The sequence below is a fragment of the Nomascus leucogenys genome, chromosome 2 (assembly GCF_006542625.1).
Source record: "Nomascus leucogenys isolate Asia chromosome 2, Asia_NLE_v1, whole genome shotgun sequence".
Lineage (NCBI taxonomy): Eukaryota > Metazoa > Chordata > Mammalia > Primates > Hylobatidae > Nomascus > Nomascus leucogenys.
Window position 1 is genome coordinate 43,691,150 of NC_044382.1, and position 26,295 is coordinate 43,717,444.

Here is a 26,295-nt window from a genome sequence, read left to right on the forward strand (position 1 = left end):
ACTAGAGAAGCAAGAGCAAACACATTCAAAAGCTAGCAGAAGGCAAGAAATAAGTAAGATCAGAGCAGAACTGAAGGAGATAGACAAAAAAAAACCCTTCAAAAAAATCAATGAATCCAGGAGCTGGTTTTTTGAAAACATCAACAAAATTGATAGACCACTAGCAAGACTAATAAAGAAGAAAAGAGAGAAGAATCAAATAGATGCAATAAAAAATGACAAAGGGGTTATCACCACCAATTCCACAGAAATACAAACTACCATCAGAGAATACTATAAACACCCCTATGCAAATAAACTAGAAAATCTAGAAGAAATGGATAAATTCCTGGACACATACACCCTCCCAAGACTAAATCAGGAAGAAGTTGAATCCCCGAATAGACCAATAACAGGCTCTGAAATTGAGGCAATAATCAATAGCTTACCAACCAAAAAAACTCCAGGACCAGATGGATTCACAGCCAAATTCTACCAGAGGTACAAGGAGGAGCTGGTACCGTTCCTTCTGAAACTATTCCAATTGATAGAAAAAGAGGGAATCCTCCCTAACTCATTTTACGAGGCCAGCATCATCCTGATACCAAAGCCTGGCAAAGACACAACAAAAAAAGAGAATTTTAGGCCAATATCCCTGATGAACATCAATGCAAAAATCCTCAATAAAATACTGGCAAACCGAATCCAGCAGCACATCAAAAAGCTTATCCACCATGATCAAGTGGGCTGCATCCCTAGGATGCAAGGCTGGTTCAACATATGCAAATCAATAAACGTAATCCATCATATAAACAGAACCAAAGACAAAAACCACATGATTGTCTCAATAGATGCAGAAAAGGCTTTCGACAAAATTCAACAGCCCTTCATGCTAAAAACTCAGTAAATTAGGTATTGATGGGACGTATCTCAAAATAATAAGAGCTATTTATGACAAATCCACAGCCAGTATCATACTGAATGCACAAAAACTGGAAGCATTCCCTTTGAAAACTGGCACAAGACAGGGATGCCCTCTCTCACCACTCCTATTCAACATAGTGTTGGAAGTTCTGGCCAGGGCAATCAGACAGGAGAAAGAAATAAAAGGGTATTCAATTAGGAAAAGAGGAAGTCAAATTGTCCCTGTTTGCAGATGACATGATTGTATATTTAGAAAACCCCATCATCTCAGCCCCAAATCTCCTTGAGCTGATAAGCAACTTCAGCAAAGTCTCAGGAGACAAAATCAATGTGCAAAAATCACAAGCATTCCTATACACCAATAACACACAGAGAGCCAAATTATGAGTGAACTCCCATTCACAATTGCTTCAAAGAGAATAAAATACCTAGAAATCCAACTTACAAGGGATGTGAAGGACCTCTTCAAGGAGAACTACAAACCACTGCTCAATGAAATAAAAGAGGATACAAACAAATGGAAGAATGTTCCACGCTCATGGATAGGAAGAATCAATATAGTGAAAATGGCCATACTGCCCAAGGTAATTTACAGATTCAATGCCATCCCCATCAAGCTACCAATGACTTTCTTCACAGAATTGGAAAAAACTACTTTAAAGTTCATATGGAACCAAAAAAGAGCCCACATTGCCAAGACAATCCTAAGCCAAAAGAACAAAGCTGGAGGCATCATGCTACCTGACTTCAAACTATACTACAAGGCTACAGTAACCAAACCAGCATGGTACTGGTACCAAAACAGAGATATAGACCAATGGAACAGAACAGAGCCCTCAGAAATAATACCACACAACTACAACCATCTGATCTTTGACAAACCTGACAAAAACAAGCAATGGGGAAAGGATTCCCTATTCAATAAATGGTGCTGGGAAAACTGGCTAGCCATATGTAGAAAGCTGAAACTGGATCCCTTCCTTACACCTTATACAAAAATTAATTCAAGATGGATTAAAGACTTACATGTTAGACCTAAAACCATAAAAACCCTAGAAGAAAACCTAGGCAATACCATTCAGGACATAGGCATGGGCAAGGACTTCATGTCTAAAACACCAAAAGCAATGGCAACAAAAGCCAAAATTGACAAATGGGATCTAATTCAACTAAAGAGCTTCTGCACAGCAAAAGAAACTACAATCAGAGTGAACAGGCAACCTACAGAATGGGAGAAAATTTTTGCAATCTACCCATCTGACAAAGGGCTAATATCCAGAATCTACAAAGAACTTAAATTTACAAGAAAAAATCAAACAACCCCATCAAAAAGTGGGCAAAGGATATGAACAGACACTCTCAAAAGAAGACATTTATGCAGCCAACAGATACATGAAAAAATGCCCATCATCACTGGCCATCACAGAAATGCAAATCAAAACCATAATAAGATACCATCTCACACCAGTTAGAATGGCGATCATTAAAAAGTCAGGAAAAAACAGGTGCTGGAGAGGATGTGGAGAAATAGGAACACTTTTACACTGTTGGTGGGACTGTAAACTAGTTCAACCATTGTGGAAGACAGTGTGGCGATTCCTCAAGGATCTAGGACTAGAAATACCATTTGACCCAGCCATCCCATTACTGGGTATATACCCAAAGGATTATAAATCATGCTGCTATAAAGACACATGCACACGTATGTTTATTGCAGCACTATTCACATTAGTAAAGACTTGGAACCAACCCGAATGCCCATCAATGATAGACTGGATTAAGAAAATGTAGCACATATACACCATGGAATACTATGCAGCCATAAAAAAGGATGAGTTCATGTCCTTTGTAGGGACATGGATGAAGCTGGAAACCATCATTCTCAGCAAACTATCACAAGGACAGAAAACCAAACACTGCATGTTCTCACTCATAGGTGGGAATTGAACAATGAGAACACATGGATACAGGAAGGGGAACATCACACACTGGGGCCTGTCGTGGGGTGGGGGAGGGGGGGATAGTATTAGGAGATATATCTAACGTAAATGACAAGTTAATGGGTGCAGCACACCAACATGGCACGTGTATACATTTGTAACAAACCTGCACGTTGTGCACATGTACCCTAGAACTTAAAGTATAATTTAAAAAAAAAAGAAATACTGGAGGAGAAGCCAGGGTTTGGGATTTGAGGTTGGGGATGGGGGTGAGTAACAACTTCAGTTAGGCACATCAAATTTGAGAAGCCTGTGAGATGCCCAGGGGGCAGTTGGCTCTAAAGGTCAAAGACAGAGGGGTAGGCAGGTGGAGGGTCCTGGAAAGTGGAAAAGATCACCCAGAGAGAACATGCAGAGGGAGCAGAGGAGGAGAACTCAGGTACCATCCCGAGAAAACAGCGTGTATGAGCCAGGCAAAGGATAAACGCTCCTGACAAGTCAGGCTGGAGGAAAACCAAGAGAAAGCAGTGACAAGGATGCCAAGGGAACTGGCCACTGGATTTGGAGACAAGGAGGTTGCTGGCAACCTCAGAGAGGCTAGATATTCTGGAGTGCAGGGAAAACAGCTAGGGCATAAATGATGGACAGGGAAGTGGGACTGGAAGTACAGAAACCTTTCCCCAGAAGGTTCGCCATGAAGAGGAGAGGGAGGGCTGGACTGCGCTGTTTGAGAGAGGACACACACAGGCAGGCGCTTGTTTACATGAGAGCAAGAAACAAACAAAGGTGTGTATGCAGCAGGGGAGACCTCTAACGCTCCCCTTCTCTTTTCTACCTAGGCCTGGGGCTCCCAGAGTGTGGGGCCAGGCCCTAGACGGCCAGCCACCCAAGCCCAGGCCAGGGGCAGCCCCCGGCAGGACAGGTCGACACACCCCGACTGAACACTGGAACCCAGACCAGCCCCCGCCTGGAGAAGCATGGACACTGGGTGCAGAGCTAGGTGAACCTACTGTGCACAGGACAAGTGCCTAAGGGCACGATTCAAGGCAGGGGGGCAGCCCTGAGGTTCTTTCTGAAGCCTCTGAGTCAAGGGAGTGTTGGTCATGGTTTTCAGCAACCCAGAATGACTTAGCAGGAGTAGCGCTTCCAGAGCCACCTTAACGAAGCACAGAGACTATTTCCAGCAAGACAGCAGACTCTCAGCTGTCTGGGGAAAGCAGCTAGTGGCCTGGGCCACCAAAAAGTCAAGGCGTCCTGGGCATGTAGTTCAAAGGATATGTAGCATAAGAAAATCAGGCACTTCGCAGCATAAGAGAGAGGAAAAGTTCATTCGTGGCCTCTGGAGTCAGACACGCCTTTCAAATCTCAGCTCTGACATTTCACCGCTGGGTGACCTTGGGCCTCAATTTCTTCATCTGTAAAATGGAGCTAATAATACCATTCTTAGAATTGTTTTAAGATTAAAAAAAAAAAAAAGATTAAATGAGATAATATTGGTAAAGATCAACCTGCCACACACATTGGACTCAACAACTGGAAGATGGTAGTAGAGTCATCATGTCCTTAGGGTCTTGGGGGCAAATGGGCCTACGGCCTGCCCTCCCAGCACCATGACACCCCCAGTGCACTCACCCGTATGCCCCAGCTATAGCCAATAAGCTTGAGGATGCGCAGGGACTGCAGGCCATCAGCAATACACAGGTAAATGAACTGTTTGCCCATGAGCTGGCGGAGGGCATAGGGCAAAAACATAATGATGATAATGATCACATCCAGCAGGTTGTAGCCGTTCTTCCAGTAATTGATGGGGTCCACATAGACCTTCATGAACAACTCAGATGTGCAGATGGACACAAAGAAGATCTCCGAGAACTACAGGGGTAGCAAGGGTTGGAGAGGTCAGACCGAGCTGCACAGCCCTAGAGCTCTGGCCTGCTCCCTGCCTGAGCCCTGGAAGGGGTGCTCCTAAGTCACCCACGTGAGAGAGAAACCCAAGCAGAGTTCCTGGCACACAGTGGACGCTCAGTGTGCCTGATTCCCTTCCCCTTCTTTGTCCTCCCTACCCCGTGGCCCTACACCTGGGGCGGGATCTGACCCTGGGTACTTGGGAATGACTGCCTGGCAGACAGAATGACTGTATAGGCTCTAGCATACTGCAACTCAACCTGAATATAAGGTTTCCCAAGGGAAGGTCCCAAGAGTTTTCTGACCAACACGAATATACAAACTTTTAGGAATATAGATGAAATACTCAGACATCTACTTATGCTTAATCTATTAACTTAATCATACATATTTAATCTGTTTCTGAAGAATATTCTTTTACACTTTATGAACCAATCTTCTTCAAATTCTTTTCATGCATCTACAACTCTAATGGCTTTGTTTTTACCAGGAAGTACTCTTTGTGTCATCTAAGTGTTTCCTTGCCATCAAAATTGACTTATCTTGACTATCATGTAAATCCATTCATTCACTGGAAGAGCTGTGACGGAGCACCCACCCTGTACCAAGCAAACATCATTTTAGGCACTGGGAAATGCAACAATGAGTAAGACAGAAAATGTCCAGCCCCTGGGAAGCTTACAGTCTAGTAGGAGAGACAGAAATAAATGCTGGAACAAATGTATATAGCATATGATGTCAGGCAGGAAAGAAAATAAACCAGCCAAAGGAGATAAACGGACTTGACAGGTTGGAGGAGAAGAGGAAGTCCTAGCAGCTATTTTAGAAAAGATGGAAGCAACCAAACACAGAAGGACAAATATCACATGTTCTCACTCATACGTGGGAGCTAAAAAAGTGGATCTCATGAAGATAGAGAGTAGACTGGTGGTTACCAGAGGCCAGGAAGCGCAGGGGATGAAGAAAGGTTGGTTAATGGTTACAAATACACACTGAGAAGAAATAACACCTAATGTTCAATAGATCAGTGAAGTGACTATAGTTAACATCAATCTATTGTGCATTTCAAGATAACTAGAAGAGAATAATTCAAATGTTCCTAGCACAAGAAAAAGATAAATATTTAAGGCAATTATCCTGATTTGATTATATTAATGTATCAAGTAGCCCAAAATATGTACATCTAATATGTATTGGAAGGAAGGAAGGAAGGAAGGAAGGAAGGAAGGAAGGAAGGAAGGAAGGAAGGAAGGAAGGAAGGAAAAAGAGAGAGAAAGGGATGAAGGAAGGGAGGGAAGAAGGAAAGAAAGGAGGCAGGGAGGAAGGAAGAAAGGAAGGAAGGGAGGGAGGTAGGGAGGGAGGAAAAGAAAAGGTCTTCAACAGAGGTCTCGCTGAAGCCAGGAATTGAGACAAAATAAAAACTGGGGGAACACTTTGAGGAAGTGAAGAAATGGTGAGTCCAAGAGCGCTAGGGAGAAAAAGAGGCTGTTCAAGGAACAGCAAAGTCAGCATGGCTAGAACAGAAAGAGGGAGAGCAGAGCAGGAAAGGTGGTTAGACGAGCAAACTGTCGTGCCTTGTAGGCCTGGTGAGGACTTTGAATTTTAATCTCAGCCTTGGAGGATTTTGAGGAAGGAAGTGATATGAACTAATTTACATTTTTCAGATATCTCAAAACGATTCTTGTATGTTTTATTGTACACATGTCTAAAGTATCTCTCAGATATATGCCTAGGAGTGGAATTACTACGTTGTAGGATATGAACATCTTAACTTCACTATATATTGGCAAATTGTTTTCTGAAGTTATTAAACCAATCTACTTTAATATCAGCAATGTTCCTCTTGTTCTGCATCTTTGCTAACACTTTGACTATCAGACTTCATCAATCTGACAAATATGAAATAGTATCCTATTTTTAAATTTTCATTTCTCTATTAATAAAGTTGGGCATTTTTATATGTTTAAATTATGAATTGCCTGTTTCTAATCTTTTGCCAAATTTTCTGCTGGATTGTTTTGTCTTTTTCTTATTGATCAGGAAGACATCTTTTATACATTTTGAATCCTAATGCTTTGCCTGTTATATGTTACAAATATCTTCTCCCACACCGACTTATCACATTGACTTTTCACCTTTTTTATAGTTTTTTTTGAGACAGAGTCTCACTCTGTCACCCAGGCTGGAGTACAGTGGCACAATCTTAGCTCACTGCAACCTCCGCCTCCCAGGTTCATGCGATTTTCCTGCCTCAGCTTCCCAGGTAGCTGGGATTACAGGTGCCTGCCACCACGCCTGGCTAATTTTTGTATTTTTAGTAGAGATGGAGTTTCACCACGTTGGCCAGGCTGATCTCGAACTCCTGATCTCAAGTGATCTGCCCGCGTCGGCCTCCCAAAGTGCTGGGATTACAGGTGTGAGCCACTGCGCCTGGACAGTTTTATATGTTTATAATTATATCTTCCATGCAGGTAAACCATATAGTCCAGGTTAGTTTGTTTTGGGTAGTAGAAATTTTAAACCAAGACAATGCTTTATAGCCATTAAAGGATATATAATGTTTATTTCAGGTTTTTGCTTATTGAGAATCAGTTTTATAAAATTTTTTTAAGAAAATTATCTATTTCAGCTAGGTTTTCAAATTTTTTGGCATAAAATTGTTAGACTTTTGATATCTACTGTATCTGTACTTCCCTTTTTAATTCCTAATTTAGGGCTTCTATTTATCTTGATCGTCTCATGAAGAAAGTTCTTTATTTTATAATTATTTTCTGAGATCTAACTTTTGGCTTTGTTGATACTTTCTTTTTAACTATTTTGTTGATACTATCATTTTTAACCATTTTAAGGTGTACAATTCAGTGGCACTAAGCACATTCACAATATTGTACAACTATCACTACCATTTCCAGAAGGATTTCATCATCCCAAATGGAAACTCTGTACCCAATAAACAGTAAGTTCTCATTCCCCTCTCCCCACAACCCTAGGTAATCTCTAGTCTACTCTCTGATGGTATGAATTTGCCTATTCTAGGTATCTCATATGGGTGAAACCATACAATATTTGTCCCTTTGTGTCTGGCTTATTTCACTTCATGGAATGTTTCCAAAGTTCATTCCACGTTGTAGCATGTGGAATAGAATGCAGAATTCTATTTCTAGCATGTGTTGGTTTCTGATTTAAAAATAGAATTCTATTCCTTTTTAAAGATGAATAATACAGCATTGTATGCATCTACCATATTTTGTTTATCTATTCATCTGTTGATGGGCATTTAGGCTGCTTCCACCTTTTGTCTATTGTGAATAATGCGGCTATGAACACGTATGCACAATACAAGTATCTGTTTGAGTCCCCACTTTCCAATCTTTTGGGTATATACCCAGAAGTGGAATTGCTAGATCATGGAATACTGTGTTTAACTTTCTGAGGAACTGCCAAACCGTTTTCCACAGTAGTTGTACCATTGTTACACTCCCATAAGCAATGCAGAACAGTTCTAATTTCTCTACGTCTTCACCAACACTTGTTAGTGTCCATTTGTTGTTGTTGTTTGTTTGTTTTTTGAGACGGAGTCTTGCTCTGTCGCCCAGGCTGGAGTGCAGTGGCATGATCTTCTCACTGCAACCTCTGCCTCCCAGGTTCAAGCAATTCTCCTGCCTCAGCCTCCCGAGTAGCTAGGATTACTGGCACCCACCACCGCACCTGGCTAATTTTTGTATTTTCAGTAGAAATGAGGTTTCACCATATTGGCCAAGCTGGTCTCGAACTCCTGATCTCAACTGATCCACCCGCCTCGGCCTCCCAAAGTGCTAGGATTACAGGCATGAGCCACTGCACCCAGCCCCATTTTTTGTTGTTTTTTAATAATAACTATTCTAATAGGTGTGAAATTGTATCTCATTGTGGTTTTCATTTGCATTTCCCTAATGACTAGTGATGTCAAACATCTTTTCATGTGCTTATTGGCCATTTGTAGCATCTACTTTGGAGAAATGTCTATGTAAGTCTTTTGCCCATTTTTAGATTGGGTTGCTTGTTTTGTTGATGCTGTTGTTGAGTTGTAGAAGTTCTTTATATATTCTAGATAGCAATTCTTTATCAGATATATAATTTTCAAATATTTTCTCTCATTCTATGGATTGTCTTTTCACTTTGTTTTTTTCAAAACAGGGTCTTGCTCTGTCACCCAGGCTGGAGTGTAGTGGCATGACCATGGCTCGCTGCAGCCTCAACCTCCCAGGCTCAAGCGATCCTCACACTTCAGCCTCCCAAGTAACTGGGACCATAGGCACATGCCACCACACCTGGCTAATTTTTGTATTTTTTGTAGACAGGGTTCCATCAGGTTGGTCCAAACTCAAACTGGGCTCAAGCAATCCTCCCATCTCAGCCTCTCAAAGTGCTGAAACTACAGGCATGAACCACCATACTCAGCCTCTTTTCACCTTCTTGATAGTGTCCTTAGATGCATGAATGTTTTAATTTAATGAAGTCCAATTTGTCTGCTTTTTCTTTTGTTGTCTGTACTTTTAATGTGATGTGTAAGAATCCATTACCAAATCCAAGGTCATGAAGATTTACCCCTATGTTTTCTTCTAAAAGTTTTAGTTCTTATATTTAGGTTGTTGATTCATTTTGAGTTTGTTTTTGTGCACGGTGTGAGGTAGGTGTCAAACTTCAGTCTTTTGCATGTGAATACCAAGTTGTCCAAATACTATTTGTTGAAGAGACTACTACTCTTTCCCCATTGAATGGTCTTGACCCCATTATCAAAAAATCAATTGACCATAGATATTTGAATTTATTTCTAGATTCTCAGTTCTATTCCCTTGGTCTATATGTCTATCCTATTGCTAGTACCATGCTGTTTTGATTACTATATCTTTGTAGTAAGTTTTGAAGTCAGAAAGTGCAAGTCCTCCAACCTTGTTCCTCGTTTTCAATATTGTTTTAGCTATTTGGGGCCTTTTACATATCCTCATATGAATTTGAAGATCTCCTTTTCCATTTCTGTAGCAATAAAAAACACTATTGGAATTTTGACAGAAATTGCATTGTATCTGTAGATTGCTTTGAAAAGTATTGCCATTTTAACAAGATTAAATCTTCTTTTCCATGAACACAGGATGTCTTTTCATTTATTCAAGTCTTCTTTAATTTCTTTCAGCAATGTTTTGTAGTTTTCAGTACTCACCTCTCATGACCTTAAATTTTTTCCTAGGTATTTTATTCTTTTGGATGCTCTTGTAAAGATAATTTTCTTAATTTCTTTTTCAGATTGTTAATTGATAGTGCATAGAAATACAATCGATTTTTTTCAGCTAATACAGTACAGAGAAAAAGAGAAATATAATTGATTTTGTTGTTAATCTTGTATCTTGCAACTTTGCTGAATTTGTTTAATACCTCTTGTGTATACGTGAGTATATGGATTCTTTTAGGATTTCCTACATGTAAGATCAAGTCATCTGCAAATAGAGATACAGGCATCCCTTGTTTTATTGCACTTCACTTTATTGCACTGTGCAGATCCTGCAGGTTTTTCACAAATTTAACTTTTGTGGCAACCCTACATCAAGAAAGTCTATTGGTGTCATTTTTCCAACAGCATGTGCTTATTTTATGTTTCTGTGTCATATTTTGGTAATTCTCACAATATTTCCAACTTTTTCATTATTATTATATCTGTTACGGTGATCTGTGATCAGTGATCTTTGATGTTACTACTGTGAAAGGAAAATATCTTGGGTACTGAAATTACTAAGCTAAAGGGAGAAGTCAAGCTGGGAACTGCTTAGGGCAAACCTACCTCTCATTCTATTCAAAGTCACCCCTCTGCTCACTGAGATAAATGCATATCTGATAGCCACCTTTGGAGAGGCTAATTAGTAACTCAAAAGAATGCAACCATTTGTCTCTTATCTACCTAGGACCTGGAAGCCCTCCCTGCTTGAGCTGTCCCGCCTTTCCAGACCGAGCCAATGTTCATCTTACATATGTTGAATGATGTCTCATGTCTCCCTAAAACGTATAAAACCAAACTGTGTTCTGACCACCTTGGGCACAAGTCATCAGGACCTCCTGAGGCTGTGTCAGTCATGCATCCTCAACCCTGGCAAAATAAACTTTCTAAATTTGCTGAGCCCTGTCTCAGATTTTCGGGGTTTGCACTATTTTAATTGCTTGGGATGGCATAAACTGGATCCATATAAGACAGCAAACTCAATGAAGGTGCATGTTCGGACTGCTCCACTGACCAGCCATTCCTCCATCTCCCTCCCTCTCCTGGGGCCTCCTTATCCCTTGAGACATAACAGTATTGAAGTTAGGTCAGGTAATAACCCTACAATGATCTCTAAGTGTTCAAGTGAAATGAAGAGTCGCAAGTCTCTCACTTCAAATCAAAAGCTAGAAATAATTAAGCTTAGTGAGGAAAGCATGTTGAAAACCTAGACCTCTTGCACCGAAAAGTTAGCCAAGTTGGGAATAGAAAGGAAAAGTTCTTGAAGAAAATTAAAAGTTATTCCAGTAAACACATAAATGATAAGAAAGCAAAACAGCCCTATTGCTCATATGGAGAAAGTTTTGACGGTCTGTACAGATCAAATCAGCCACAACATTCCTTAAAACCAAGGCCTAATCCAGAGCAAGGCCCTAACTGTCTTCAATTGTTTGAAGTCTGAGAGAGAGAAGGAGGCTGCTGAAGAAAAGCTGAAAGCTAGCAGAGTTGATTCTTGAGGTTTGAGAAAATAACTTATCTCCACAACATAAAAGTACAAGTGCTGACAGAGAAGCTGCAACGCCTTATCCAGAAGATCTAGCTAAGAGAATTGATGAAAGTGGCTACACTCAACCACAGATTTTCAATGTGACAAAGTAGACAAAAAAGCCTTATATCTGAAGAAGAAGCCATTTAAGACTTTCATAGCTACAGGGGAAAAATAAGGCCTGGCTTCAAAACTTCAAAGGACAGGCTGACTCTCTTGTTAGTGGGTAATGCAGCTGGTGACTTTAAGTTGAAGCCAGTGCTCATTTACCATTCCAAAAATCCTAGAGCCCTTAAGAATGATGCTAAATCTACTCTGCCTGTGCTCTAGAAATGGAATAACAAAGCCCGGATGACAGCATATCAGTTTACAGCATGGTTTATGGAATATTTTAAGCTCACTGTTGAGACCTATTGCTCAGAAAAAAAGATTCCTTTCAAAATGTCACTGCCCATTGACAATGCACCTGGTCACCTAAGAGTTCTGGTGGAGACGTATAAAAAGATGAAGAAGTTGTTTTCAGGCCTGCTAATAAAACATCCATTCTGATCAAGGAGTCATTTCAACTTTTAACTCTTATTATTTAAGAAATACATTTCATAAGGCTATAGCTGACATAGTGATTCTTCTGATGGGTCTGGGTAAAGTAAATTGAAAACCTTCTGGAAAGAATTCACCATTCTAGGTGCCATTAAGAACATTCAGGACTCACAGGAAGAGATCAAAATATCAACATGAACAGGAATTTGGAAAAGGTTGATTCCAACCCTTGCAGATGACTTTGAGGGGTTCAAGACATCACTGGAGGAAGTAATTGCAGATGTGTTGTGGCAATAGCAAGTGAACTAGAATTAGAAGTGGAGCTTGAAGATGTGACTAAACTGCTGCAATCTCATGATAAAACTTGAAGAGATGAGGAGTTGCTTTTCATGGGTGAGCAAAGAAACTGGTTTCTTGAGATGGAATCTACGCCTGGTGAAGATGCTGTGAAAGTTGTTGAAATGACAACAAAGGATTTAGAATATTCCGTAAACTTCGTTGATAAAAGCAGTGGCAGGGTTTGAGAGGATTGGCTTCAACTTGGAAAGAAGTTCTACTGTGGGTAATATGTTAACAAACAGCATTACCCGCTATAGAAAAATCTTTCATGAAAGGAAGAGTCAATTGATGTGGCAAACTTCCTTGTTGTCTTATTTTAAGAAATTGCCACAGACACTCCAGCCTTCAGCAACCATCATCCTGATCAGTCAGCAGCCATCAGCATGAAGGTAAGACCCTCCACCAGCAAAAAGATTATGTCTTGCTGAAGGCTCAGATGATTGTTGGCATTTTTTAGCAATAAAGTATTTTTAAATTAAGGTATATACATTTTTTTAGATCTAATGCTATTGCACACTTAACAGACTACAGTATAATGTAAACTTAACTTTTACATGTACCAGGAAACAAAAAAAATTCATGTGACTCACTTTATTGTGGTGGTCTGGAACTTAATCCACAATATCTGAGGCATGTCCATAGCTTTACGTCTTTCTTTTCAATTTAGATGCCTTTTCTTTCTTTTTCTTGCCTGATGACTCTGGCTAGAACTTTCAGTACAATGTTAAATCATGGTGAAAGCAGTCATATTAGTCTTGTTCCTAATTTTAGGGGGAAGACTTTTCGTCCTTCTCAATTAAGTGTGAAGTTAACTGTGGGTTTTTTCATAAATGCCCTTTATCAAGTTAAGGAATTTCCTTTCTATTTGTAGTTTAATTTTTTTAATATAATGAAAGAATGCTGGATTTCATCAAATGCTTTTTCTACATCAACTGAGGTTAATTTTTTTCCTTCATTCTAGTGGTGTATTACATTGATTGATTTTTGTATTTTGAATCACCCTTGCTTTCTTGAGATAAATCCCACTTGATCGTGGTGTATAATCCTGCTAAGTATGCTTCTGGCTCCAGTTTGTTACTCTCTTAATGACAATTTTTGTATCTATATTCTTAAAGAATATCTATCTATAGTTTTCTTTTCTTAGGATGTTTTGTACTGGTCTCATGGATGAGCTCAGAAGTCTTCCCTCTTCTATTTTTTGGTAGAGTTTGGGAAGAATTGGTGTTAATCTTTCCTTAAATGACTGGTGGAATTCACATGTGAAACTACCTGGTCCTGAGAGTTTCTTTGTTGGGAGGTTTTTCATTACTGATCCAATCTTTTGTCATCTGTTGGGATGGGTCAGTTTTCTACTTCTTCTTGAGTCAATTTGTGTGCTGTCCATTTCATCTAGATTATTTAACTTGTTGGCATATAATTGCTTATGGTATTCTCCTATAACCCTTTTTGCTTCTATAAGGTCAGTAGAAATATCCCAAATTTCATTTCTGACATTAGTAATTTGAGTCTTATTTTCTTAGTCAATCTAGCTAAAGGCGTGTCAATTTGTTGATCTTTTTAAAGAACCAACTTTTGATTTTGTTCCTTTTCTCTAATGTTTCTCTACCCTCTATTTTGTTTATCTCGTTCTAGTATTTTGTTATTTCCTTCCTTCTGCTAGCTTTATCTGCTCTTCTTTTTCTCGTTCCTTAAGGCATAAAGTTAGGTTACTGATTTGAGACCTTTCTTCTTTTCTAATGTTAAGCATTTATAGGTGTAAATTTCCCTCTGAGCACTGCTTTCACTGCATCCTATGAGTTTTGTTATATTATGTTTTTTATTTTCATCTTATATTTTCTAATTTCACTTGTGATTTCTTCTCTGACCCATTAGTTAAGAGTATGCTGTTGGCGGGCATGGTGGCTCACGCCTATAATCCCAGCACTTTGGGAGGCTGAGGCAGGTGGATCACCTGAGGTCAGGAGTTCTAGACCAGCCTGGCCAACATGGCAAAACCCCGTCTCCACTAAAAAATACAAAAATTAGCTGGGCACAGTGGCATGCGCCTATAATCACAGCTACTCAGGAGGCTGGGGCAGGAGAATTGCTTGAACCCGGGAGGCAGAGGTTGCAGTGAGCTGAGATTGTGCCATTGCACTCCAGCCTGGGAGACAGAGCAAGACTTCATCTCAAAAAAAAAAAAAAAAAAAGGGTATGCTGTTTTAAGCCAGGCGCAGTGGCTTATGCCTGTAATTCCAGCACTTTGGGAGGCCGAGGTGAGTGGATCATCTGAGGTCAGGAGTTTGAGATCAGCCTGATCAACATGGAGAAACCCTGTCTCTGCTAAAAATACAAAATTAGCTGGGTGTGGTGGCACATGCCTATAATCCCAGCTACTCAGAAAGTTGAGGCAGGAGAATCGCTTAAACCCAGGAGTTGGAGGTTGCAGTGAGCCGAGATTGCACCATTGCACTTCAGCCTGGGCAACAAGAGCCAAACTCCGTCTCAGAAAAAAAAAAAGAGTATGCTGTTTAATTTACACATATTTGAAAAATGTAGTTTTCCTCTGTTATTGATTTCTAGTTCCGTTTCATTGCTGTCAGTGAAGATACTGTCTAATTTTATGTATATATATATATTTCTTTAAGTGACTGGTAGAATTCATTATATATGTGTATATATATACACGGCTGTGTGTGTGTGTGTTTCTTGTGTGTGTGTGTGTTTCTTTTTAAATTTTTTTTTTAATTTCAATTTTTTTTTGTTTGGGGGGATTTTGTCTGTTTGTTTGTTTGAGACAAGATCTTGCTCTATCACATAGTCTGGAGTGCAGTGATACAGTCATGATTCACTGCACCCTTGACTTCCTGGGCTCAAGTGATCCTCCCACATCAGCCTCCCAAGCAGCTAGGACTACAGGCATGCATCACCACTCGTTTATTTTTTTTTTTTTTAGTAGATGGGGTCTCATTATGTTGCCCAGGCTAATCTCAAACTCCTGGACTTAAGTGATCCTCCCATCTTGGCCTTCCAAAGTGCTGGGACTGCAGATGTGAGCCACTGCCCCTGGCCTATTTTAATACTTTTAGGGGTACACATGGTTTTTGGTTATACGGGTGAATTGTGTAGCAGGGAAGTCTGGGATTTTAGACTACCTATTAGGTGCAATGTACACAACTTGGATGCACCCATCACCCATGTAGGTGTGCACTGTACCCAATAGGTAGTTTTTGTCCCTCACCCTCCTCCCAACCTCCCCCTTCTGAGTTCACTGTCTCCCCACAATGTCCATTATACCACTCTGTTTGCCTTTGCATACCCACAGTTTAGCTCCCACTTATAAGTGAGAATATGCAGTATTTGGTTTTTGAATCCTGAGTTACTGCACTTAGAATAATACCCTCCAATTCCATCCAAGCTGCTGCAAAAGACATTCTTTTGTTCTTTTTTAATGGCTGAGTAGTATTTCATCGTGTATATATATCACATTTTCTTTATCCACTCATTGGTTGATGGGCACTTAGGTTGATACCAATTCTTTACAACTGTGAATTGCACTGCAACAAACATATGCATGCAGACCTGGCACAGTGACTCATGCCTGTAATCCCAGCACTTTGGGAGGCTGAGGTGGGCAGATCACTCAAGGCCAGGAGTTCAAGACCAGCCTGGCCAACATGGCGAAACCCCGTCTCCACTAAAAATACAAAAATTAGCCAGGCATGGTGGCTTATGCCTGTAATCACAGCTACTCGGGAAGCTGAGGCAGGAGAATCACTTGAACCTGAGAGCAGAGGTTTCAGGGAGCTGAGATCATGCCACTCACTGCACTACAGTCTGGGCAACGGAGCCAGATTCCATCTCAAGAAAAAAAAAAAATGCATGCAGGTGTCTGATATAGTGATTTTTTTTTCCTTTGGGGAGATAGTAGTGGGATTGCTGGATTGAATGGTAGATACACTTTCAGTTCTTGGCGAAATCTCCATACTGTTTTCCATAGAGGTTGTCCTAATTTACGTTCCTACCAACAATGTATATGCATTTCCTTTTCACCACAACCACACCAACATCTATGTTGCTTTTTGACTTCTTAATAATGGCTATTCTGGCTGGGGCAAGGTGGTATCTCATTGTGGTTTTAATTTACATTTATTTCCATGTTGATTAGTGTCATATGGAGCATTTTCTCAAATGTTTGTTGGCCATTTGTGTATCTTCTTTTGATAAATGTCTATTCATAGCCTTTGCCCATTTTTTAATGGGATTTGTTTTTCTTGCTAATTTCTTTGAGTTCCTTGTAGATTTTGGATATTATTCCTTTGTCAGATGCATTAATTTGCAAATATTTTCTCCCATTGTGTATGTTGTCTACTTACTCTTGATTATTTCCTTTGCAGAAGCTTTTTAGTTGAATCAGGTCCCATTTATATAATTTTGTTGCATTTGCTTTTGGGGTCTCAATCATAAACTGTTTGCCTAGGCCAATGTCCAGAAGAGTTTTTCCCAGGTTGTCTTCTAAAATTTTTCTGGTTTCAGGTGTTAGATGTAAGTCTTTATTCCATCTTGAGTTAATTTTTGTATATGGTGAGAGACAAGGATCCAGTTTCATTCTTCTACATGTGGCCAACCTGTTCTCCCCGCACCATTTATTGAATAGGGTGTCCTTTCCCCAATTTACGTTTTTGTATGCTTTGAATATTGGTTGGTTGTTAAGTATTTGGCCTTATTTCTGGGTTCTCTATTCTTTTCCATTGCATCTATGCATCTACTTTTATACCAGTACCATGCTGTTATGGTTACTATAGCCTTGTAGTATAATTTGAAGTTGGATAATGTGATGCTTCCAGACTTTTTCTTTTTGCTTAGGATTGCTTTGATTTCAATATTTTAATTTATTGAGATTTGTTGTATGGTCTAATATATAATCTATCCTGGAGAGTGATCCTTGTGTACTAGAGAAAAATTGTTTTATCTTCCTGATGAATTGATCCCTTTGTCAATATAATGTCCTTACTTTTCTCTTAGAGCAGTTTCTGCCTTACTATCTATTTTGTCTGATATTAGTATAGCCACCCCAGCTATCTTTTGGTTTCTATTTGTTTGGAATATCTTTTTCCATCCTTTCACTTTCAACCTATTTGTATCTTTGGTTTGTTTCTTCGTTTGTTTGAGACAGAGTCTCACTCTGTCACCCAGATTGCAGTGTAGTGGTGCAATTTCAGCTCACTGCAACCTCTGCCACCGAGTTCTAGCAATTCTCGTGCCTTAGCCTCCTGGGTAGCTGGGACTACAGGCATGCACTACCATACCTGGCTAATTTTTGTATTTTTAGTAGAGATGGGATTTCACCATGTTGGCCAGGCTGGTCATGACTATTTGTACCTTTGAATCTAAAGTGAGTCTCCTGTAGACAACATATGATTGGGATTTTAAAAATCTGTTGATCTCTGCCTTTTAATTGGAGAGTTTAATCCATTTATATTTAAAGTAATTACAGATAAAGGACATACTTTTGCTGTTTTGCTATTTGTTTTCTATATGTCATATATTTTTGTTCAATTCCTCCATTACTGCCTTTTTGTGTATATACCTGATTTTTCTGTAGTGTGCCATTTGGATTCCTTTCTCATTTCCTTTTCTGTACAGTTTTTTTGGTTGTTCCCTTAGTGTTTACTCTTTGGATTATAATTAACCTCTTAAATTTATAACAATCTATTTTTAATTAATACAACCTTAGCTTCAATAGTATATAACAATTCTGCTCTATACAGCTTCATCTCTCTCCCTTCATATTTTTGTGATTATAAACTACTCCTTCAAACGTGTGTGCCCATTAACTATAACATTGGTATTTTAAGCCATATATTTTTAAAAAGAGTTACGAACCAAAATATACAATACCACTAACTTTTGTATTTACTGATGCAGTTGCCTTACCCAAGTTCTTTATTTCTTTGTATGAGTTCAAGTTCCTGTCTTGTTCATTTCCACCTACAAAACTACTTTTATCATTTTTTTTTGAGGGCAGGTTTACTAGCAACAAACCCTCTCATTTTTGTTTATCTGGAAGTCTTTATTTCCCCTTCATTTTTGAAGGATAATTTTGCTGAATACAGTATTTCTCATTGACAGTATTTTTTTCTTTTATATTTTAAACATGGCATTTCACTGTGTTTTGGCCTCCATAGTTTCTGAGGAGAAATCAGCTGTTAATCTTATTGAGGTTTCTTGTATGTGACAACTTGCTTATCCCTTGCTGTTTTCAAGATTCTCACTGTATTTTCGGCTTTTGACAGTTTGATCATGTGTCTTAGTGTGGCTCTTTTTATGTTTCTCCTTCTTGGAATTCATTGGAATTTCTGGATGTATATATTCATGTCTCTCATCAAATTTGGGGATTTGGGGCCATTATTTCTTTAAATATTCTTTCTGCCTTATTTTCTCCTCTCCTTCTGGAACCCCTGTTATGTGTATGTTAGTATGTTTTATGGTGTCCCACACTTCTCATAGGCTCTGTTCATTTGTCGTCATTATTTTTTCTTTCTGCTTCTCAAACTGAACAAGTTAACTGACATGTCTTCAAGTTCACCAATTCTTTCTTCTACCTACTCAAATCTGTTACTGAATCCCCCTAGATAACCTCCGCCTCCTGGGTTCAGGCAATTCTCCTGCCTCAGTCTCCCAAATAGCTGGGATTACAGGCCCTGCCACCAAGCCCGGCTAATTTTTGTATTTTTAGTAGAGGCAACGTTTCACCACATTGGCCAGGCTGGTCTTGAACTCCTGACCTCAAGTGATCCACCCACCTCAGCCTCCCAAATTGCCAGGATTACATGCAGGAGCCACCGCACCTGGCCTCTTTGAGCATTTGTTTTTAAAGCCTTTGTCCAGTAATTCCAATGACTGGGTTTCCTCAGGAAGAGTTTCTGTTCATTGTATAAGTCATACATTTTTGTTTCTTTGATTGCTTTATAATATTTTGTTGAAAACCAAATGTTTTAAATATTGCAACGTGGTAAGTTTGGAAATCAAATTCTTCCCCCCTTCATGGTTTGTTTTTGTTGTTTTATATGAGTTGCATTTACTTGTTTAGTGACTTTTCTAAGCTATTTTTGCAAAGAACTATATTCTTTGTTGTGTGTGATCTCTGAAGTCTCTATTTCTTCACTTCTGGTCAACTAGTGTTTTGACAGGGATTTTCTACCTATTTATTTTTTGAGACAGAGTCTCACTCCGTCACCCAGGCTAGAGTGTAGTGGCACAATCTCGACTCACTGCAACCTCTGCCTCCCAGCTTCAAGCAATTCTCCTACCTCAGCCTCCTGAGCAGCTGGGATTACAGGCACCATGCCTGGCTAATTTTTTTTTATTTTTAGTAGAGACAGGGTTTCACCATGTTGGCCAGGCTGGTCTCAAACTCATGACCTCAAGTGATCTGCCTGCCTGGGCCTCCCAAAGTGCTGTGACTACAGACATGAGCCACCGTGCCCGGCCAACAGAGATTTTCTTAAATGTCTCAAGCAAAAAGAAAGAAGGAAAAAAGAAAGGAAAAAAGGGAGAGAGAGAGGGTTTGGGGAAAAAATGAAGGGAAGAAGAGGGAAAGAAGAAACAAAAGAAGGAAGGGAGGAAAGAGGAAGAAAGAAAAAGGAAAAATAAAGAGAAATAAGAAAAAGAGAGCAAGAGAGAGAGAGAAAGGCCAGGCATTGTAACTCATGCCTGAATCCCAGTGCTTTGGGAGGCCAAGGCAGGAGAATCTCTTGAGACCAGGAGTTTGAGAGCAACATAGTGAGATACCATATCTACAAACAACATTTTTTAATTAGCTGGACATGGTGGTGTATGCATGTAGTCCTAGCTACTCAGGAGGCTGATACACGGGGATCTTTTGAGTCCAAGGGTTTAAGGCTGATTGAGCTATAATCATGTCATTGCACCCAAGCCCAGGCAATAGAGTGAGACCATCTGATAAAGAAAGGAGGAAAGGGGCCAGGCATGGTGGCTCACACCTGTAATCTCAGCATTTTGGGAGGCTGAGGCAGGAGGATCATGAGGTCAGGAGATCGAGACCATCCTGGCCAACATGGTGAAACCCCGTCTCTACTAAAAATACAAAAATTAGCTGGGTATGGTGGTGCATGCCTGTAATCCCAGCTACTCGGGAGGCTGAGACAGGAGAATCACTTGAACCAGGGAGCTGGAGGTTGCAGTGAGCCAAGATCACGCCATAGCACTCCAGCCTGGCAACAGAGCAAGACTCCATCTCAAAAAAAAAAAAAAAAAAGAAAGAAAAAAAAAAGAAAGGAGGAAAGGAAGGAGGGAAGGAGGGAGGGAAGGAAGGTGGGAGGAAAGGAAGAGAGGAGGGAGGGAGGGAGGAGGGAAACAAAAAAAGAGAAAGAAAGGAGAATAAAGGAGAGGAGAGAAAAAGGAAAGCTAGAAGAAGATAAGCTAGGCATGGTGGCTCATGCCTGTAACCCCAGTGCTTTGGGAGGCCCAGGCAGGAGGATCTCTTGAGGCCAGGAGTTCAAGGCCAGCCTAGGCAACATAGTGAGACCCCATCTCTACAAAAAAATTAAAAATTAGCTGGGCATGGTGATATATATCTGTAGTCCTAGCTACTCAGCAGGCTGAGACAGGAGGATCCCTTGAGTCCAGGAGTTTAAGGCTGCAGTGAGCTATGATCATGTCACTTCACTCTAGCTCAGACAACAGGGTAAGACTTTGTCTCAAAAAGAAAGAATAAAAGGAGGGAAGGGTAGGAAAGGAGGGAGGGAAGGGTGGGAAACGAGGGAGGGAGGGAAGGAAGGAGGGAGGAAGAAAAGTTCTCCTAGATTTTTTAGATTGGCTCCATGTTGGGGTACTCCTTCAGTGCTTAGCAAAGCCATTTACAACTCTACATTACCCCTAACTTCCAGTTTTTACTGAGCCTAAAGATCAGCTAAAGGTGAAATCTTGAGATTTTAGGTCTTTTTGAAACATTCATCCTGCCCTGGGCATGAATGCTTTCTAAATTCCTCCATATACACAGGAGCTTCTCAATGTTCTACTTATCCAAAGAATCCCCCTTCTAGGCCTTTCTTCCTACACTTCAGTATGTCCATTGTTTGCTTTAACTTTTTTTGCCCCAGGCAGCAAGACTGTTCATATGCCTTTTAATGTTTGTAATATATTCCCTCTCCATAGCCACCTTTCTGCTTTGAGAAAATTCCAAGCTAGGTGAAACAAAAGCAGTCAACTTCCATCAGTCCTTCAACTGGCTCTCAGGTCAAAATGGACCAATACAATTCTTTAAGAACAAGGTCTGGGTTAGTGCACAGTGGCTCATGACTGTTGGGAGATCCAAGGTGAGTGGATCACTTGAGCCCAGGGGTCTGAGACCAGCCTGGGCAGCATAGCGACACCCCATCTCCACAAAACATACAAAAATTAGCTGGGCATGATAGTGCATGCCTATGGTCCCAGCTACTCAGGAGGCTGAGGCAGAAGAATGGTGTGAACCCAGGAGGTGGAGCTTGCAGTGAGCTGAGATCGCCCCACTGCATTCCAACCTGGGTGACAGAGTGAGACTCTGTCTCAAAAAAAGAAAAAGAAAAGAAAAGAAAATATAACAAAACTATTTTCCTAACTTTTAAAATATATATGTGAACAAAGACAGTTTTATTTCTTCCTTTCCAGTCTTTAAATGTTTATTTCTTTTTCTTGTTTTACTGCATTAGCCATGACTTCCAGTATGATGTTAAATAGGAGTGGTGAAAGTAGGCATGCTTTTCTTGTTCCTGATCTTAGTAGGAAGGCATCAAGTTTCTCATCATTAGGTATAATGTTTGCAATCAGTTTTTTTATAGATTGTGTTTTGTCTTTTAACTTTTATTTTGTTTTAATTGACATATAATAATTGTATGTATTTATGGGGTACAGTATGATGTTTCAAGACATATATACAATGTGTAATGTCAAATCAGGGTAATTAGCATATTCATCACCTCAAACACGTCATTTCTTTGTGATAAGAACATTCAAAGTCCTCTCTTCTAGCTATTTTGAAGTATACAATGCATATTGCTAAATATCATCACCCTATTGCACAGAACACCAAAATTAACTCCTTCTAACTGTAACTTTGTACCTCATTAACCAACCTCTGCTCCTCTCCTTCCCCCCAGCTCTTCCCAGCCTTTAGCAACCACTATTCACGTAATATGGTTTGGATGTTCGTCTCCTCCCAATCTCATGTCGAAATGTGGTTCCCAGTGTTGGAGATGGGGCCCAGCAGGAGTTGACTGGATCATGGGAGCAGATACCTCATGAATGGTTTAGCACCATTCCATTGGTGATAAGTGAGTTCTCACTCTGAGTTCACATGAGATCTCATTGTTTAATAGTGTGTGGCAGTTCCCCCCTCTCTCTCTTGCTCTCTCTCTCACCATGTGACATGCTGGCTCCCCTTTGCCTTCTACCACGTAAGTTTCCTGGGACCCTCACCAGAAGCAGATGCTGGCACCATACTTCTTGTATGGTCTGCAGAACCATGAGCCAAAATATAACCTCTTTTCTTTATAAATTACTCAGCCTCAGGTATTTCTTTACAGCAACACAAAAACTAATATGGGAAAATGGTACCAGAAGTGTGGTACTGACATAAAGATACCTGAAAATGTGGAAGCAGCTTTGGAACTAGGTAACAGGGAGAATGGAAGAGCTTGGAAGTCTCAGAAGTCAGGAAGACGAGGAAAAGTTTGGAACCTCTTAGAGACTGGTTAAATGGTTGTGACCAAAATGCTGATAAAGATATGGACAGTGAAGCCCAGGCCAATGAGGTCTCAGATGGAAATGTGGAGTCTATTGAGAACGACAATAAAGGTCATCCTTGTTATCCCTTAGCAAAGAACTTGGTTGCATTGTTTCCATATCCTAGGGCTTTGTGGAAGGCTGAACATAAGAGTGATGACTTAGGGAATCTAGCAGAAGAAATTTCTAAGCAGCAAAATGTTCAAGATGTGTCCTGGCTGCTTCTAACAGCCTATGATCAGATATGGGAGCAAAGAAGAGGTTAAAGTTGGAACTTACATTTAAAAGGGAAGCACAGTATAAAAGTCTGGACAATTTGCAGACTCGCCATTTGGCAGAGACAGAGAAAGCCCTATCAGGAGAGAAATTCAAGCAGGCTATGAAGCAACGACTTGCTAGAGAGATTAGCATGACTGAAAGGGAGCCAAGTGCTAATATCCAAGACAATGGGGAAAAGGCCCTGAAGGCATTTCAGAGATCAAGGCAGCCCCTCTCATAACAGGCCCAGGGGCATAAGAGGATTGAATGATTTCTGGGGCCAGGCCCAGGGCCCTGCTGCCCTGAGCAGCCTTGGGACACTGCTCCCCACATCCTGGCTTCTCCAGCTCCAGTCTTAGCTCAAATAAGGTCTGCTCTGGAACCCATATTGCTGGGGCCATGACTTTGGAGAGCACAAGCTGCTGCAAGCCTTGGTGGCTTCCACATGGTGTTAAGTCTGTGGGCTTAGGGAATGCAAGAGCAGAGGAGGTTTAGCAGCTTTCCTCTAGATTGCAGAGGATGTATAAGAAAGCCCAGGTGTCCAGGCAGAAGCCTGCTATAGGGCCAGAGTCCTCACAGAGAACCTTTACTAAACAGTGCAAAGAGGAAATGTGGGGCTAGAGCCCCCACACAGTCTCCACTAGGGCACTGCCTAGTGGAGCTGTGGGAAGGGACCCACTGCTCTCCAGACCCAAGAATGATAGAGCCATGGGCAGCTTGCATCCTAAGCCTAGAAAAGCTGCAGGTACTCAACTCCAACCCATGAGAGCAGACACAGGGAGTGCACCGTGCAAAGCCACTGGGGTGGAGCTCCCCAAGGCCCAGAGAGCCCACCCCTTGTACCAGCTTACATTCCCAATGTGAAACCCTGCTCCTTGGTTCCAGAGGCAATGGAACAGACCTTGGGTTTTTGTTGGGGGGGGGAGGTGGAGGGGGGGTTTGTTTTTGTTGTTTTGGTATGGGGTCTTGCTCTGTTACCCAGGCTGGAGTGCAGAGGTGTGATCACAGATCATCACTCAGGCTCAAGCAATCCTCCCAAGCATCTGGTGCCAGCATCACCAGAAGCAGATGCTGGTACTATGCTTCCTGTACAGCCTGTAGAACCATGAGCCAAAATAAAACCTCTTTTATTTATAAATTACCCAGCCTCAGGTATTTCTTTTTAGCAATGCAAAAACTAACTAATATACTACCTCTATGAGTCAACTTTTTTAGATTCCACATGAGTGAGATCATGTAGTATTTGTTCTTCTGTGCTTGGCTTATTTCACTTAACATAATGTCTTCTAAGTTTATCCATGTTGCTGCAAATGACAGGATTTTGTTCTTTGTTACGTGTGAATAGTATTCTATTGTGTATATATAGCACATTTTAAAATCCATTCACCCATTGGTGAACACTTAGGTTGATTCCATATCTTGGCTATTTAGAACAGTGTTACAATAAACATGGGATTGCAAATATCTCTTCAATATACAGATTTCATTTTCTTTGGCTATATACTCAGTAGTGAGATTGTTGAATCATATGGTAGTTCTAATTTTCTGAGGAACCTCCATAATGTTGTCCATAACAGCTGTACTAATTTACACTCCTGCCAACGATGTATGAGTTCCCCTTTCTCCACAATCTCACCAGCATTTATTTGTTGTCTTTTTTTTTTTTTAAGAGACAACGTCTCACTCTGTCACCCAGGTGGGAGCACAGTGGTGCAATCATGGCTCACTACAGCCTTGACCTCCTGAGCTCAAGCAATCCTCTTACCTCGGCCTTCTGAGTAGCTGGGACTATAGACACATGGCACCATGCCTGATTTTTTGTTTGTTTGTTTGTTTGTTTTTCCCCACAGAGACAGGGTCTCACTATGTTGCCTGGGCTTTTTTTTTTTTTTTTTTGTCTTTTTTATAAGCTTTCCTAGAGCATTTCCACATGTTCAATGCTCTAGCAACTTACCACTCTGCCTCAGCCTTCATTCCCTGCTTGCACAGAGCTTCAAGGTTAGCCAGAGGTGAGAGATCAGGGCTCTCTCACATCTTTCCCAGCACCTTCGGTGGGGTTCCCAGAAGTGTTAATAATTTCTCAGTTTCACAGTTAACCAGGGGCTTTCATACATGTTATTTTCAATGGCTGTACCACCACCCTGTAAGTTGTATATTAATTATATCATTTTACAAATGATATAATTTTATAAATGTTGCAGACAAACCACAGAGAGCTTAAGTAACTTGTCCAAATTCTCAGTTAGTAGTAAGGTAGGAAGCTGGGGCTTGAACCCAAATCTGTATGACTCCAAAGTCTGCACATCACAGAACATCCCCTAGGCTTGCAAACCAGGTCCCTAAACCAGGATACATGCTTAGTGACCCTTATGGCCTCAGAAGGGCAAACAGAGGATTTAGGCTCCTCAATTTGTCTCTTTTCTGACCCCTGCCAAGTCCTATACCTAACATGATGTTCCACAGTCCATAACCAATCTCTGGATTTGTGGTGTGGAATTCACTGCCATACCAACATGTTCACAGAAGTGGTGCCAAGTGGATCTGACACATTTTAAGCATTAATTTTGGTATCCCACCACCTCGACTGCCTCTGATACCACACTATGTTTATGCTAACCTTTTCACCCCCAAGAAGGAAATTTGCTATTTATCCTAAAGATAAGAAGAGTATATTTTTAACCTTTTTATTGCAAAATAAACACACATATAGAACAACATGAACAAATATATAGCGTAATAAATTATTTCAAGGCTGATATCCCTGTAACTACCACCTAGGTCAAGAAATAGAACTCTGCCATCCCAGAAGCCCCTCATGTGCCCCACATCCCAATTACAACTCCCTCCCTCCACCCAAAATTAACCACTATCCA

The 26,295-nt window shown here is 40.6% G+C and overlaps 1 protein-coding gene across 1 annotated transcript in view; it reads right to left on the reverse strand.

Annotated features, from left to right (window-relative positions):
* Positions 1 to 26,295, reverse strand: part of CATSPER3 (cation channel sperm associated 3) — a 45,886-nt gene that overhangs the window by 11,837 nt on the left and 7,754 nt on the right. The window contains exon 3 of the mRNA XM_003266402.2: positions 4,476 to 4,715. Within this exon, the coding sequence (XP_003266450.2) occupies positions 4,476 to 4,715 (240 nt within the window). The remainder of the gene's footprint in view (positions 1 to 4,475; positions 4,716 to 26,295) is intronic.